General features: G+C 37.4%; 1 protein-coding gene across 13 annotated transcripts in view; it reads left to right on the top strand.

The window, feature by feature from the left end:
• The window catches only part of ESRRG (estrogen related receptor gamma), a 408,134-nt gene that overhangs the window by 344,020 nt on the left and 46,833 nt on the right, over nucleotides 1–17,281 (top strand). For all 13 annotated transcript variants that reach the window (XM_074863717.1, XM_074863718.1, XM_074863725.1 and 10 more), the window contains 2 exons: nucleotides 10,537–10,647; nucleotides 15,105–15,266. In XM_074863717.1, the coding sequence (XP_074719818.1) occupies nucleotides 10,537–10,647; nucleotides 15,105–15,266 (273 nt within the window). The remainder of the gene's footprint in view (nucleotides 1–10,536; nucleotides 10,648–15,104; nucleotides 15,267–17,281) is intronic.

The raw sequence follows: 17,281 nt of genomic DNA, 5'->3' as shown, positions 1-17,281 counted from the left end.
CACTCATTAAATTACTTCAGATACTCTAGTTTCCAACACAGTCTTCTGTATAGGTAAAATTGATAAAGTATACTTAGACTATAAATCATGATAAAATATAATACTCCTAAAAATGTGTTAGCCCCAGTCAGAGGCTGAAACATGGTGTATGCTTCTTGGGCTGTTTTCCCATTGTGCCACCTGGTCTAGATTTTGCAGTGCCATAAAGCAGCATGCAGAAGAAGGAATAAGTTCAGAATTATACCGTACCTTTTGAGGAAGCTTGAAGGATGAAGTGTGAAATTGATGAGGTTCCACAAATCTTACTCTTTAGAAGAATAAAAAAAGCGGGGAAGAATTGCATAGTGCTTCACCAACAAAAGTGTAGTTCATAATTACTCCATACATAAATATGAGAAAGATTGCAGAGATAGACACAGATGTGCTAAGAGAAGAGACAATGTCAAAATGGTGTTTCCATGAATAGCCTTGGAGGAGTCCAAAATTCAGTGAGAATACATATTTTTGTGCTAAGGCAATATAAAGCCGCCTTAACTGAAAAGGTAAGTCTCTTACTTTGCCAGATGAGTGCAATTTGGAAACTAAATTTTGCTTGTCTTACTCTTGTACAGTTCGGCACAGATTATCTATTCCTTGAGGAAGATGAGAAAGATTTTGTCTCAAAGGAAAAAAAAATCCCCAAAGAGGATAATAAAACAGAAAAGAAAAAAAAAACACACGAACTTAGGGAACATGTTAGGGTAAAGAACTTTTAATATTTCAATGAATTGTAGGTTTGTTTTAAAGTTCTAGTATGATGAGAGATATCCCTTTGTTTTCTCTGGTTCTGTTCCAGCAAAATGAAATTACTTCCTCTAGATAGAAATCCTAATTCTAAGCAAGCTATTTCTTCATTCCAGTAGGACCAATATGATTTTATATAACTGTTTCAACTCAAACTATTAAAAACTTTCCCATGACTTCTGGATCTCAGATTAATTCCAGAATCCCACATCATCCAAGCCACTAACTGAAATATAGTGAAACTGCACATTATTGTATCTGAAAAGGGTATTGAGATCTTGATTCATGCTACTGGTACTTCACAGTCCAATTATTATAACACATTTCATTTCGATCTTCCCATCTCTCCTGAGAGTCGCCAGCAAATGGTCCAGAACTTCAGTTAGACTTCTTTTCTATTAGAGTTGTCACTAGCGTTGCTCTTGAATTCTTTATAAGCTCTGGTGATGTGATCTAGAATAAAGGCCTGCTTTTGACCTTCAGGCTTTGGTGTGGCCTTGCTCAAACTTACTTTTTGACCATTCTGTCTCCTGGTATTCCATGCCCTCTCCTTGGATCATCAGCCAAGCTGACTTTCCCAGTCTGCACTTGTCACCTTAAAGTAATGGTTACAAGTGTATTGATGCGGTAATGACTTTACAGACCAGCAAGCTCCACTTCATTAAATTGGTTGTAATTTGAACTCTGAAACAAGATAGCATCTTGTGTAACTGTATTTAAATAAATTAAGGAAGAACTGTGGTATTTAGTTAGTGATAGATTGCCTTTATTTATTCTTATGCCTTGTCCCAGGACGTCGTATGCATAATTACACAAATAAGGGCTATACTATTATGTAGTATGGTTATGATATATAAGCACATTGACATGAAATTTAATGGTGCAATTAGCAACAGTATTTTCTGTGTTATTCATAAAAGCTTTTGCAGTATTTTACAGTGCTTCCTAGTTATTAGTATATTAGTAATCCAGGTGATGTGGAGAGAAGTATTATGTGATGGTAACTGTTTCATTTCAGAAACATCAAGGCTTTATATATTCACAGTCTTAGGTCTCAGTCGCTTTTCCTTCACAGTCTACAAATATGCACATTATGCTGCAACATAGGCTCTTCCTTACTTTGGAAAAGTGAAGGAGAAGAAGTGGAAGTTTTGTAGCCTGTATTTAGTGGCCTAATTTCAGTCTCTTTAAAATCGGCATGAGTCTAGTATAATTCTAATGAAGTTCTGGTAGCATAACACTCAGAAGAAATCAGATTTAGGCACTAGGAACTGAGTGCATAGAGTATATCTCTTCTGGAAAATAAATGGATTTTTTTTATAAGTTCTTATGTGACATGTAAAAGGTATTCTTTTGTAATATTTGAGAGCTAATAATGGGTATTGCATGTTTAATGCAACAGCGTAGCTGTCCTGTTTTTCTTTTTTTTTTCCTTTCTTTCTGCACATTCACCTCTTCCTGAACAGAAATAAAAGGTTCAAGGCTTGTCAGCATCAGTTTATAGATAGCTGTTTAAAAATAATGAGATATTGGGTATTGTAAGGCTCAGGGCTGTCTTGCCAGACTCATTTATTTCCATTCACCTTTTGTCAGAATTGAAGACAGAAGACATTCAATTAAAACTTGTCACCTGTTGCGTGTGACCTAATTTGTATTTGTGAGTGTCACAGATTAGGATACTTAGCTTCATATGGAACCATTAAAAATGTAAAGCAACGGTAGTACTCTTAAACATTTTATGCCACATTTTCTTCATGTGAACATCTTTGTTTATGGACCATTCCTCAATGGAAATCACTTGCACTAAGAAATAATAGAATTTATTTACACAAAATCTCATTTGCATGGGAAAACTAAGTGGATTTTATGCATGTTCTTTTATGTTTTAATGCATAAATGACAGTGCACAAAAATTCAGCATGTGGATGATTAGTTCATGCAAAGTTAATGTTCCTTTCAAGAGAGGTTGAGTACTGAGCTGTGTAAGTAACACATTTATCAGTTCTTTTGTCAAACTGAAAAAAAACCTCTGGGCTTTAACCAAAGAGAATTTTTTTTTCAGTTCCTTTCCCAAATTCCAGCTTTCTCATCCCTTCTTCCCAGGAAAAAAAATGGATTTCCAATATGTTACTTAACTTGGTTGCCCAGAGACATTTTTAATTATTAAACATGAGTAAAATCTGAAATGAAACGTTGGTTTGAAACACGTTTACAAAAGCAATATTTTTCTCTTTTGATTTTTCAACCTGCAAAAATTCACTAAATATTTTAATTGGCCCAATACTTTTTTTTTTTTTTAAATAATAAACTGTTGTAAATCTTTGTAATGGGAACAGATAAATCAAGCAACTTACTCATAGTCACAGAGCAAGTTGGATAATAAACACTGTTTTGTCTTTCAGTCCATTATATGGGCAGGTTCCTGAATGAAATTTTTTTATAGACATCTCTTGAGGACAGCCAATTTTATCCTATATTAACAAATACTTTTTGGTAGTGACTGAATGTAAAGTAGGAGGATGATTTTTAGACTTCCTATGCTACACTAAATAGTGTATTTAATAGTGCAGATAGCTATCAGAAGACAAAACACTAAAGCCTTCCCCTGCTAATTGTTAATTCAGCTGTCGATCAGGAAAGCTTTAATGTGAGTCATGGCTTTTATCTTCTTTGATGACTTAGGACTCTGTTTTCAAAATATTACCAGCCTAATGGACACATATTTTACATCTCTAGCTGAATTTTCACCTGCACATGGTATTATTCAAATACTTTGTAAACTGATTATAAAAGCTATCTGGCATCCTTATAATTTAGCACATAAAACAAATATGCAGGTCCAGAAGAAAAGATAGCTCATATTATCCTTTTTTCGTCATGCTGTGTTACTTCCTGCATGTTTCTACTATATTGAGAGAGATCTTTTGTGGTTAAAGTGGAAGTATTTTTTCCACTACAGATCTTTCAGACCGTAGGATTAATGCACTGGCCTCCCACTACTCTAATCCCAAACTATGGAGATTACTGAATTGTCTAAAGACTTACTAGATGATCATGCATTTTTAGCTCTAAATACATTCTGTCTGTGTTCGTGGTGGAAAAATCAACTGGTTTTCCCATTTTGTGTGAATAAATTGAAAACCCAGAGTTTATAATATTCACCCAAGCTTACCCAGCAATCTTACAAATAAGCACAGTATGTTCAAGTGAACCGGAACACTCTATCAAGATGTCCCAAAGGAGAACCACATCAGAACCTGCCATTAAAATTCCTTTTGCTCTTTTCAGTTTAGCTGTTAATCTGGTTTTCTGTCTCTGCTACTGATGTTCCTCTAAAGCTTGGCACAGTTATGTGTGCATCCATTCTTACTGGTCTTGCTGTAAAATTTAATGCTGGGAATCTTACAGACATCTGTAGAAAAAGGATCGTTTCCCAGTTACATATCTCAAAAATTGAGATAGGAATATATTTAGTATACATAGAGTGCTGTGTTAAAGGTGGAACTTGCCAGAACGGCACTGGTGTAGAATGTCTCTACTTGCCATAAATATCTCATGTAGGGGAGATGGAAAGGGAGCAGGATTTGAAATTTCCATAGGAAGTCAAAATTGTGGGTTTGGTTCTGATCTCAAACCTGTTCTTTAGTGATGTACTGGAAGGAGGAGAGAGAGTTTTGATTTATTCAGATATCAGTTCATATTTAAGTTAATTAGATCTATTTTTTCCAAAATAAAAAGCTATCGCCATTTGTAGGTAGTAAGCAATTTCTTATGGGCAGTCCTGGCATTGGTAGGTCTTGATTTAAAGGATTGGACTAATGCCTTCCGAGTTAGTCGGAGGATTTCCTGTGGGTATAGAGCTCTATGGGAAGTACAAGAATGTTTGTGGGACAAGTAGATAAATGAACACTGGAGACTTGCAGCCGAGGTAAGAAGGAGGGAATGGAAAACAGGAAGAGAGGTAGATTATAAAGGAGTAAATAAGTATACTTTGGATATACTTGGGTCTTGGATTCTCTATGGAGAAATAGATGACACTGTTAAATATAATTATCATACTGAAGACCTGAATTGCAGAAAGAATGATATACAGGGGTAAGGGCAATCTTTTTGATTACATATCACCAGTCACAGTGGGGTGCTTGTCCCACACAAGGGGTTCAAGGCAGTGTGAGAGAAAAGGACTATACAAAAGGAATAAAATTTGCATCTGTTGGTGAGGGAGGAACAGATGAGAAAATGCAGAGAAAATTAAGAGTCCAAGTTTCCCCACATTAAGTTTGTTTAGATTGAAGTACCCGGTGGGTAACTCGTTACGTACATCAGCTCTAGACTTCAGTTATTTCTGTGCAGGACTATGTGGATACTTTCACTTAAGAGTAAGTGCCTAATATCATAGAATCATAGAATGGCTTGGGTTGGAAGGGACCTTGAAAGATCATCTAGTTCCACCCCCCCTGCCATAGGCAGGGACACCTTCCACTAGACCAGGTTGCTCAAAGCCCCGTCCAGCCTGGCCTTGAACACTGCCAGGGAGGGGGCAGCCACCACTGCTCTGGGCAACCTGTTCCAGTGTCTCACCACCCTCACAGTAAAGAATTTCTTCCTTATATCTAATCTAAATCTACCCCTCTTTCAGTTTAAAACCGTTACCTCATCCTATCACTAAACTCTCAGATAAAGAGTCCCCCCTCCATCTTTCCTGGAGGCCCCCTTTAAGTACTGGAAGGCCACTATAAGGTCTCCCCAGAGCCTTCTCTTCTCCAGGCTGAACAACCCAAGCTCTCTCACCCTGTCCTCACAGGGGAGGTGCTTCAGCCCCCTGATCATCTTCGTGGCCTCTGGACCTGCTTGAGCAGGTCTATATCCTTTTCATACTGGGGGCCCCAGAGCTGGACACAGCACTCCAGGTGAGGTCTCACGAGAGCAGAGTAGAGGGGGAGAATCCCCTCCCTCGCCCTGCTGGCCACACTTCTCTTGATGCTGCCCAGGATTCAGTTGGCTTTCTGGGCTGTGAGCACACATTGCTGGCTCCGAGTCAGTTTTCCATCCACTACTACTCCCAGGTCCTTCTCCACAGGGCTGCTCTCAATCCATTCTCTGCCCAATGTATTTTTGCTTGGGATTGTCTCAACCCACATGCAGAACCCTGCACTTGACCTGTTGAACTTCATGAGGAGTGCACAGGCCCACCTCTCAAGCCTGTCCAGGTCCCTCTGGATGGCACATCCCTTCCCTCCAGCCTGTCGACCGCACCACACAGCTTGGTGTCATCGGTGAACTTGCTGAGGGTGCGCTCAATCCCGCTGTCCATGTCACCAACAAAGATGTTAAACAGCGCCGGTCCCAACACCAACCCCTGAGGAACACCACTCGTCACCGGTCTTCTCTTGGACATTGAGCTGTTGGCCACAACTCTTTGAGTGCGACCATCCAGCCAATATCATTTTGTTGTGTGTTGGTAAGCATTTATAGAAGGTCGTGGAAAGATTGTGTGAGGAACCAGGAGGTGAACCTTTTTTGTAGAAGTTCGCATAGAATCACAGAATCACAGAATCAACTAGGTTGGAAAGGACCTTGAAGATCATCTAGTCCAGCCATTAACCTAGCACTGCCAGTTCCCATCTACACCATATCTCTCAGCTCCATGTCGACCCGACTCTTAAACACCTCCAGGGATGGGGACTCCACCACCTCCCTGGGCAATCCATTCCACTGCCTAATAACCCATTCTGTAAAGAAATACTTCCTGACATCTAGTCTAAACCTTCCCTGGCGCAACTTGAGGCCATTCCCTCTTGTCCTATCACTTGTTACTTGGTTAAAGAGACTCATCCCCAGCATAGTAACTATGAGGCCATTTTTTTTTTTCTGAAGGCCAGCTGGAGGTATTCTTATGTTGGATCAGTATGTGTAATTGCCTTCTTTTAAAAAAGTAGCTATTGCATTGATTTACATAGTTTCCATCTCTCCATATTTTGCAGTTCTAGTCTAATCCTTATCTTCTGAGTTTGGTACCTTTTTTCAAAATGTGTGACTGCCCATCACTCTTGAACAGAGGAGCTGTGAGTTGTACTTATCGTAAGGTGTAAAGTGAATGTGTTGCACTTGACTGTTGAAATGGTATCATAACTGGTAGCAGACCTGTTCTTTCTATTTGTACCAAAGAAGACACCCTGTGGTCATCCCTGTTTTTCTCATTTGGGTTTGTTTGTTGGTTTTGGTTTTTTTTTTCTGTTGAAGAATTTTAGAATTACACTTGGTGTTGGGGAATGTGGAGAATCAACTTGCTTGTCTTCAGTGGGACTTTGTTCAGTGACATTAATGAATGTTTTGACTCTAAAAAACTGTAATGATAAGACATAATGCAATTGATTTGGAGATGTGCCATGAGTTTATATAGGTGGAGTGGATATCTTTTCGCTTTATGGTTGAGGACTGCTATGGTCAGTGAATGGAGTTGCTGAAGACTCTGGCAAGCCACATGCATAGCAGAGTCAAAGCAGAGTTCTACTTAACTTCTCCCTGTACTGTAGCTAGATGCCACAATATCCTCCTTAATAGTCTGAGTACAGAGTATGTGTTGAATTACAGCAATTACCTCTGTAATCAAGATGTTAAGCCCCTCCCACCCCGAATTAAGACAAAATTATTTTTCTTTCTTCCCTGTTTCTCTAACAGAGAAGGCATCAGCTGTTAATTAATTCTCTCATACAAGCCACAAGAGTTACAGAGAAAGATGCATGCATATACACAGGAACCTATGGATTTCAGTTTGCTACCCACCAAACTCCAATTTTTTATGGAACATCAGATGGATATACTCTCTTAAGTGGTGTCTTGCATTGTCTTTACTTCTGTAAAGACTCTTGGGAATTAAAATACCACTTAGGGTGTGTTAGATTATCAGAAATTGATTCTAAAATAGCTACTTTGTAATGGTACTTAGGAGCAAGGAAAACTTGGGACCTAAAATGATGGTAAACTCCGTACCAGTTTTACTGAAAGGATTATAAACCTCTAATTTATATTCTGTTGGTATTATGTTATCAAAAATGTTTTCACATTAGCATTGGAATTAGTTATATTAGAGATTTACGTAATTCTAAAATGCGTAATACTGCTACTTGCCCATTATTTAGAATTATAATTTTATCATTTTAAAAAAGAAAGTAGCTATATTTATAGGTATAGCTATGTATAATAGGTGAGTACATGGATCTATGTATAATTTTACTATTGTGACATTCATCTGTATTTCCTTCCATTGAGTGTGTGAATGGCTTGAATGTGTATCTTGGCAAATGCAAAGGAGGTAAAAAAATTGTTCATCTTGGTAGATTTATATTATTTTAATTTAAGCTTCAGTTCCATTACTTTTTGATTAAACATACTTCTATCTGATTCTATCCATCTTTTATCACTATGAAATCTGCTCCCAAGCAGAAAGAAGGATGGCATCTGAATTATGCAGATATAATTTTCTATCTATTTTTCTTCAACTGCTGGGCAGTCTTTTTTATACTCCCACCAATATCGCATGTGGCTTGTTCTAATCCTCTGCCTATTTCTGAATATTCAGCTGGGTCTTTTGCTACTTGTTTTTACGGCAGTGTATTGTCATGGATGTAATTTCCTTCAGGTGTAGCTCAAACTCCTAATTCAGGGGTGGAGAACACTGAGATACCATTAGCTCTGAAAAGCTTTTGACTATCAGTTTTTAAAGTGTTCATGCATTTCTAAGTATAACTTTGAAAACAAACAAAAAATAACCACACTTTGATGATTGAATCACTATGGATTTTATAAGATAGCTTAGACCACAAATAGGTCACAAGTTTGGTAGTGAAATATGTAAATACCATATATAAAATTTCATTCATCATTATAAACTGACCTGTTTGGGTATGTGGTTGATTGGTTTTATTATTTATGTAATGTGATACACAGAAGTATAACTGGTAACACACAGTGAGAATGTACTTCCTGAGTTTGAGGGAGTGAAATACAGAGTCTTCTACAGTAAACCAAATGAAATGTCACTATTAAATAGAGGTGATCACTGCCCATTTTCCTGGTAAGCAAAAGGTGGTTAGCACTGTTGTATGGAATTCACAGCATTATAGTTACAGACATTGGTTGTGTCCTTAAGCCAGGTATCTCCTGTGTTACTAACCTTTATAGATACCAGCAGTCCATCTGTGTGAATGAGAACCCGTGCACACAAAGCCTTCCCTGCTGGTAGGGGAATACAGACTTGGATCTGTAAACTGCCATCTTCCATGGTTCAACTAGTGAGTGTTCTGGTGTGTTAGTCTCATGCCAGCTTGGAGAGTAGGAGATCGAACAGGAAAAGAAAAAAGCAGGAATTATAACAGAAGAAGACACAAAAACAAGCCAACGAGAGTTGGCCTTGGGTTTCTGGCTATTTGGCAAATGTCTTTTCTCACCAAAACCCAGTCAATCCTCTTTTGTTTTTGAGGATGAAAGAGGACTGACAGATGTTTCTGGTAACTAGACTGAGTTACCAGTGCAGGTTCATGGGCAGCATGTAAATTCAGTGCCGTGTTCTTCTTGCTGTGCACATAAACTGTAATTTCTTCAGTGGTGGCTTCTCTGCCATCCAGAAGCCAGTTTTGGAGGTATTTCCTGTGAGGGAGAGATCAAGGAGATGGGAAGTAGTAGAGTAGGGCTCAATAATGCCAATAGAAAAGATAAATAGAGGGAGAAAAGCTAAAATAGACAATGAAAAGTGAGAAAGTGAGCTGCACTTTATTGCATCGCTCATAGGGATCATTGATATGTAATGTGTCCTTGCATTCTTGTCTAGTTAAATCCATGTCATCAGGGACAAATTTTGCACTTGGTATTACTTGTCCTGTTGCCCTGCATATGTGCCGAGGTTTTCAACTTCAGCGTTATGTTACTACTTGGTTATACTGACATTCGTATGACATGGTTGTCTGGTAATCTGCCTGTGTGACTCAGAAGGAAATGTGTTATAGGACCTACCATCTTTTTTTCTCCCACCTTTTTTCACTATGTCTATGAGAGCAGCTATAGCTTGTTTCGGGAAGGTAAGCTCTGATGCATGCGTACAAAATAAGTAGCAGAATGCTTTATTGAAACGATGAACAATATGCAGGTAGAACATAAGTGCTAATTCATCATTGATGACATCTAAATGAACAGTCATACAATTTCTTTCAAACCCTTATGAACCATTTCAGGTCTTTAAGCCACATACATGTTCTTATTTTACAAAGGATACTTTGTATCATCTGGCCGTGTTAATCCATGTTAATTAAAAGCATTTGCTTTGACTATCTAAACTCTATATGACACTCATTGTTTCTAAAGTTCTAATTCTCAGTACTTCTCTACTTATACTGTTAGCCTTGTATATCCATGGTGTTTTATTACAGCTTTGAACTTCTTCTGGCAAAGATGACTTAAGATCAGACTCTTTCAAATGGAAACTAAACGTGTTAGCTGTTTTTAATAATATGTAAAAATGAACAAATGGTTTTAAATGAACAGGAAATTATGTTGTGTACTTAGTCTTGCATGTGTGAAAACCAAAACAGCTTGCCAATACTTCTAGTGCTGCTTTCCCTTGCTTTCTGAAATTAATCTTTTGAAATAAACATGCATTTTAAATAAATATTGGAAGGCAGGAGATAGAAGATTGTTACCTGAAAGGCATCGTCATAATATATTTAATTACATGTTTGCTTATTTTTCCCAATGTAGGTGTCCGCTTAGACAGAGTACGTGGAGGTCGCCAGAAGTACAAGCGCAGAATAGATGCAGAGAATAGCCCATACCTGAACCCTCAGCTAGTTCAGCCAGCAAAAAAGCCATGTGAGTACACCAGATATACATAATTTCTCTTCGAATACAAGGTATTGACTCCTAGCCCTGTTTGCTAATCTTCTGACTGGGACAGGGGTTTGGTCAGAAGATACTACCATGAACACTATATCCATTTAGCTCTTAACATATTTTGTTTTAAATATGCTCATCTTTCTCAAGTGGAGTTGAACAAAGAGTATTTTTACAGGTGGAAGTGTATAAAAGCATGGTTTATGCAGTGCAAATTTTACATTTACAGGTTATCTTTATTTTCAGTGGTACATAAAATGGTTCATACTGTGATCATTAGTTCATTGAAGCTTCTAGTTTCAGATTTCACAAGAAAGTGATTTTTGTAGTTTTCACTAACTAAATGAGTTTGACTGCTCAACCTCCCAAAGAAAATACATTAAGAGCCTCATTAATTTATACCTATAGATTAATACACTACCTAGTATTAGATTAAAACAGCAATATGCCACACTAATAACAAGCCTAGATTGGTAGTTACTGGGCTCTAGTACTCTCATGGATTCTTTTTGCTTTGTTTTGTTATGTTTTAATAATGTCCTTGATAGTATCTCGCCAGGCTGAAATTGAGAGATGATCATCTCATTGCTAAAATACAAGTTCCATCCTCTTTGCGATTAACTAAAAATAGTTAGGGGTTTTGCTTTGCAGCTTATATAAACTCAAGCAGCGACTGTACTAATTCCATGAAGTAAATTTAATAGCATTATAGCTGTAGTGCAAGAGGCTAGTATATTACCCTGCAAAGGCATACACGCTATGTCAAGTGTTGTAAACTCTTCTGAATTCAAATGAGAATATACACGTCCAGTTGCACCTGCCAAGAAGGTTACTTTGCTCCTAAAATAGAGAAATAAGCCAGAGAAATGAGGAGGGCAAACTCCCTCTTGTCTCCCATTTGCCTCTGTCCCTGTGCCTCTGACAACACACATGTCAGTTTTAGGCTCTTGAAAATACCTGGCTGTATGGAAAATGGAATTTGTTTCCATGCATGTTCCCCAGTAGGGGACAGTGCTGTGTACAATACGTTTGAGCATATGGGGATCTGGAGAGCAAATAAACAGTCTTTGAACTGTAAGTGAAAGGGCATTTTAGCTGTGTCAAAGAAAAAACAGCCAGTTTTACATAAAATTAAGGCTTAAGTGAACATATGGCATAGTTTCCTTTTGCCTTTCCAAAAAACATTATGCTGATTATATTCCTTCAATTGTCCAATCTGGCATCTTCTACTCAGCCTCCATAAGCTGTCCCACTGTTCTGTAAATACAATCTAGGGCTGCACTAAGCAGATTTTGCACATTATAATAAAAACTTTCTGATAATACAATAAAATTTAATAAACTCTAATGCTTAATTTCATTAGAGGTTTAGTTTTCCTGCGTGCACAGATTGTCAGTTTTTCATTTACTTGATATTGTCATTGAGTAGAAATGATAGCCTAGCATACCAAAACCGCCAAGACCAAACAGGCAAAAAAAAAAAATCCAACCCCGAAACCCCAAGCGCTTTAATATGAATAGAGGTTAACGCAGTTTTACTGAAACACAGGAGTCTGTGTGTAAACCCAAGATGACTGCAAAGTAGTGCATTACATTACCTTTAAGACGATAACTACACCAATTTCTATAAGCTCCATTTGTCTGAGATGAACTAACCTCCTTATAAATCATTACTCATTATCTGAGTGCCTCCATTTTCCTTAGCTCATCCAATTACAAACAGTTTTGTAACAAACATTTATAAAACTTAATTTTCAGATCCTGCCAGATAAGTGTCAAGACTTGAAACAGTTGAATCGGTTTTGTGTGGAAGTAGCCTGGGAGATTTTCTGGACCCTGACTGATAGTTTGTGCATAACAAAGGCACAGGAATGAAAATTGGGTTCTATTGATTCTAATTAGGGAAACATTAAATAAGATTTACCTAGAAACAGTGCTCATGGCTATTCAGTTTCCTGAGTGATGGAGCTTTTTGAGTACATTCAGAAATTTCCTATGGTCTATACTAATGCATGCTCCAATACATGTAGCTTTTTCCCCCTATAGGGAAAGAACAGGTGTTTGGAGGCTTTCCTACACCTGCTTCTGGTCTCTATTGTATTTTCCAGCTTCCCCATGGAATCTAATGACCTGCCTGTAGATCTTGTTGATTGCAAAAATAAAAAGAATTTGAGATTTTGCAAATCCTGAGTCAAAATGTACAATATTTGTGAATCATCTACAAAAAGCCATTGGTGAGGAACCTAATAAAAAAAAAATGAAAGAGGTTCTTTGGCCATTTCTTCTGTTTGCAGGGAAAAAAACCCAGAACATGGGAGTGTGAATGCTCCTTCATTCATTTATCACTGGTTAAAAAACCACAAAGTTGAAGTCCTCAGCTGCATATGTTTTGTTGTTAAGAAACTAATTTATTTATCCTACTTTCTAATACATGTAAAAATATTGGAATTAGGAAAGAAGCGATGTTATCTTTTCTCACTTAAAAGGGTTTTGTTTTCTGTGTGAAATTAAACAGGATATGAAAAGATTGTTTAAAAAATAAAAATTACGTGCAAAGGATGTTTGCCAATATAAGTTAAAACTACCATCTGTCATCTTTAAATAAGAATAGAATTCCTCATTAATCAGTTTGATAATCAGTAGAATATTGAGATCAAGAATTACTCAGTTGGCATAGTTCCTATACTTCATATAAAGCATGAATATATCCCCTTGTAATAAAACATGCTTGATGTGATGGTTTCCAGTTGGCTCTTGCACTTATTTTACAAAGGGCTAACGTATATCACAACTTCTGACACATGAATTTGGAATAAGGCAAAAATTGTAGAGACAGTAGATCAGAATCGAGCAGTTTATGTCACAAAAGAGCAGTAAAGTATCAGAAATCTGAATCAAGTGAGTATTTTACAGAAATCTGTCATAGGCTTGTAGGGAGCCTCTCTGACCCTCCTGGGCAAGTCACATCCCCGTCAACTTCCATTGAAGCTCCCCCATAGGAGGACAGTGTGGTCCATCCTGTGACTTAAATGCGGAAAGGGAAAATTATACTAATTCTGGCAACTTTCTCTGCAGTCAGAAAATACATCACACCTTCTTGCAGTGGAATCCCATCTAATCAAGCCCCATAACTCTTTATCCTAATGAAGGGAACAGATTCGTGTAAATTTGCTAAAGGTCGTCATTTGGGCTTTAAATTCTGCTGGTGCATTTGCGGTCACAAAATATGTACCTACCATGAAAAGTAAAATGTAAATGTATTGGCAAGTATAGTACTGTATCCTGTATTAGGAGGCTTAATGAATTAGTCCTTTTCCCATTTTTCAGTTCTGCCTTCTCAGAGTAACAAATCAGGCTCCTGTATAGAGATATTTCCATTGTGCCTCCACATGGATATAATGTTATTTTTATGTTTATCCTACTTATTGAATATAGAATATCAACTCTAGTGTAAATCTTCCAGGATCTTCTATTCTTTTTTTTTTTTCCTCTTCACTTTTCCTTATAACTTAATTGGTTATTCCAAATAGATTTCACAAGTCATCTGGATGAAAAAGTAAATATTTAACACATGAATGAAAATGCTATGTAGATAAAAATAACCAGTGTGTGAATAAGATAAAATATCATTCTTTGCACAAAACCAGTTTTCTGAGGTAGAGTCTGCATCTATTGATACTTTCCTTAGTTTTACACTCTTTATTCTCATTGATTTTAGTACCTATTCCTGGCTGGAAGTGAGAGGAGATCATTAGTCTATTTTTGCACTTGAAGAAGCTAATTTTATACATGATTCTAAATTTGTGTCTTTCACTGAAAAGCAAATATAAGACAACACACTGCTTTTCTCACAGCATAGGCCCTAAGGAGTACAGATTTGTTCTTAACAGTTCAACAGGCAGGATACCCATAATATAAGATATATGGGATAATGAGTACTGAGAAAGTCCTGAGACCATTTTTGTTGCAACAGTGATATCTAAAATAAAGAATGGTAGTTGGAATTGCTGACAGAAGTTACAGATTTCAGTGACTGACTAATTGCTTGTGATATTTAGTTGCTCAAAAAATACGCCTGCCTTTGGGGTTGTGGGTGTTGCAGGTAATTAGAGGAAGGCATAAATTTTCTATTTGCACAGTCCAAAATACATAATTTTTCTACGAAGTTTGTATTCCGGTATTAGGAGGTGGTCATGTATCTGTACATTCCGTTAAATTTACTGTCTTAAGAACATACATGTCTAGCTTGATAAACATTGTTAATGGATGAGATTTGTTTGTGCTGTAACCACTTAGAAGCCAGTGAAGTTACAATAAGGTTTAATTGGGCCCAGTATTTTAAGACAAATTCTTGCGCACTTAGAAATATGAGCCATCTGTTTGAAAAGTAGAATGATGCTACTGGTGATCTTGTACTGTTCTGGACCATTTTTACAGATAACAAGATTGTCTCCCACTTGCTGGTGGCTGAACCAGAGAAGATCTATGCTATGCCTGACCCTACTGTTCCAGACAGCGACATCAAAGCACTTACCACGCTTTGTGACCTGGCAGACAGAGAACTGGTGGTGATCATTGGATGGGCAAAGCATATTCCAGGTACATACAGTATTTATTGCAAACAGATGACATACAGAAATCATCGCATGGGTTATTCTGTTTCAGTAAAAAATATGATTTGTTCTCTCACTACAATGCACAAAGTTTTCTTAAGGCTTCGGATTATTCACGTAGGACATATGTTAGATGATAATATATCGTACTTTGGAAATAGTATTATTGTTTCTATGAGTGTTACTATGTTAATAAGTTTTACATGCTGCTCAGTGAATGATTTTTTCTCATGTATTACTTTTATTAAGATGAACTTACCTTGCTATCCAGAGCATTAGCCTGGTATGAAGGGTAGTGTTAAGTCCTTTCATCTGTACTCATCTGATTCAGCTGCATTGAATGTAAGTCTGGTTCTATATTACATAAATGCAGCACTATCTTACCCTGACCATAGGAGGTGCAAAAATTCAGTTATATTTTGGCATGGCACAGAGGAATTGTTCTCTTCATTGAATGAGCTACTGTGAGTGAGAACTGAATTGTACCAAAAGTTCTCTTCTTATAGCTTAGTAGTTCTTTGGTCTGCATAAAATAGACTATGGTCTACATCACATAAGTGTGTTGATATTATAAAGGCTGACTGGCAATCTTGTTAGCAAGAAGAGTGGGAGTCATCCAAAGCAGTTTCTCAGAAGATTAGCAATTTCTTCAGATAACATTTCAGGTATGTTTTGCTTCCCCCCCCGCCACAAATGCTGAGGTATTTGTGCTTGCTCTGTGCGCTAGCAGGCAAACTTATAGAGAGTCTCCAGGGTTGTCACCTGTCACCTTTCACAAATGGTGAAGTCACACAAAAAAGGTTGCCTTTTTTTCTTGTTTCTTAAGGTATTTTTCTAGTCCAGCAGATGAGTGAACATGTTGGTGTGTTTTCATCAGCTCGTTAGTTTTCTAGTTTTGATAGTGGAGCCTTATTGAGCATAAGAACAGATAACCTTTAATTCCTCTGAGTAATACATCATCCTCATTTTAGATGTGATTTTGGGATACCTTAATAGGTATATAGTCAGTTGTTTGTTTATCAAAGTTAAATATATTTTATTTCTAGTATCAAAAGGAATCACAAAGAAATAGAAATAGTCTTCCTGGCGGTTTTTTCCCTTGTGCTGACCAGCACAAGGCTTCAGTTCCTCTGGTACGTGTTTCTGGGTCATCTTTGATAACTATAAACACTAACAAAGAACAGTAATAAAAAAATAGGTACATTTATGGATTGTTGTTTTTCTTCAGATGAGGGACAACAACCTACATACGCTAAAACTGTCGGTATGTGACACAGTTGAAATTTAGTCATTCTCTGTGCCACAAATAGCATATAAACAAGCTTTTGTATCACAAGCAATGTTTTTCTGGTACAGTTAACTTACTTCTGTCTCCTTAAACTAGTTTGTCTTTATGCTTTGAATGCTACAGTAATTTCTTTAATCAAATTGATGGAAGTCCCTTTCCCAGCCCACACTGAAACCAATTTATTGGTCATGATACGCCAGCTATGTTGCTAACAGTCGTAACGAACTGTCAGGCAATATTGCAGTGAAGCTAATTTGAAGTCATTAGGTGTGCAGCATTCAGGCAACAATTTGTTACAGTGGTTAGGAACACAGCTGACATTTCTGAATGGCTTTGTTCAGAGCAGTTCTAGATGAGCCCAAGCAAATTGTAAACTAATTTAAACATCACTCTATATTATAGGAGCTACTTTGTCTTACACTGGTTGCTAATAAAGCACCCGAAATTAAGTCAAAATGAGTTAAATAGGTGAGTTTGAGTTTCATCTTTGGAAGATACCTAGATCACCTTAACCAAAATAGAGTAGCTCTCAACGAAGTCAAGTCATGCTCCATAGTAGTTGCAGGGGAGCTTTTGTCAGTTTGATTTGTGAATATGCTGTGTAGCTTTGATTTGGCTGGAGGAGTAGGAAGAGCAGAGGGATGAGTCTGAGCAGCCTTTAAAATGATGGCTTTGGTTAGTGTGGAAGAGGTACCGGATGCTGGAAACTGGCC

The sequence above is a fragment of the Strix uralensis genome, chromosome 3 (genome assembly GCF_047716275.1).
Source record: "Strix uralensis isolate ZFMK-TIS-50842 chromosome 3, bStrUra1, whole genome shotgun sequence".
Classification (NCBI taxonomy): Eukaryota; Metazoa; Chordata; class Aves; order Strigiformes; family Strigidae; genus Strix; species Strix uralensis.
The sequence above is the reverse complement of the archived record's forward strand: the minus strand, read 5'-3'. Positions and strand labels throughout refer to the sequence as shown.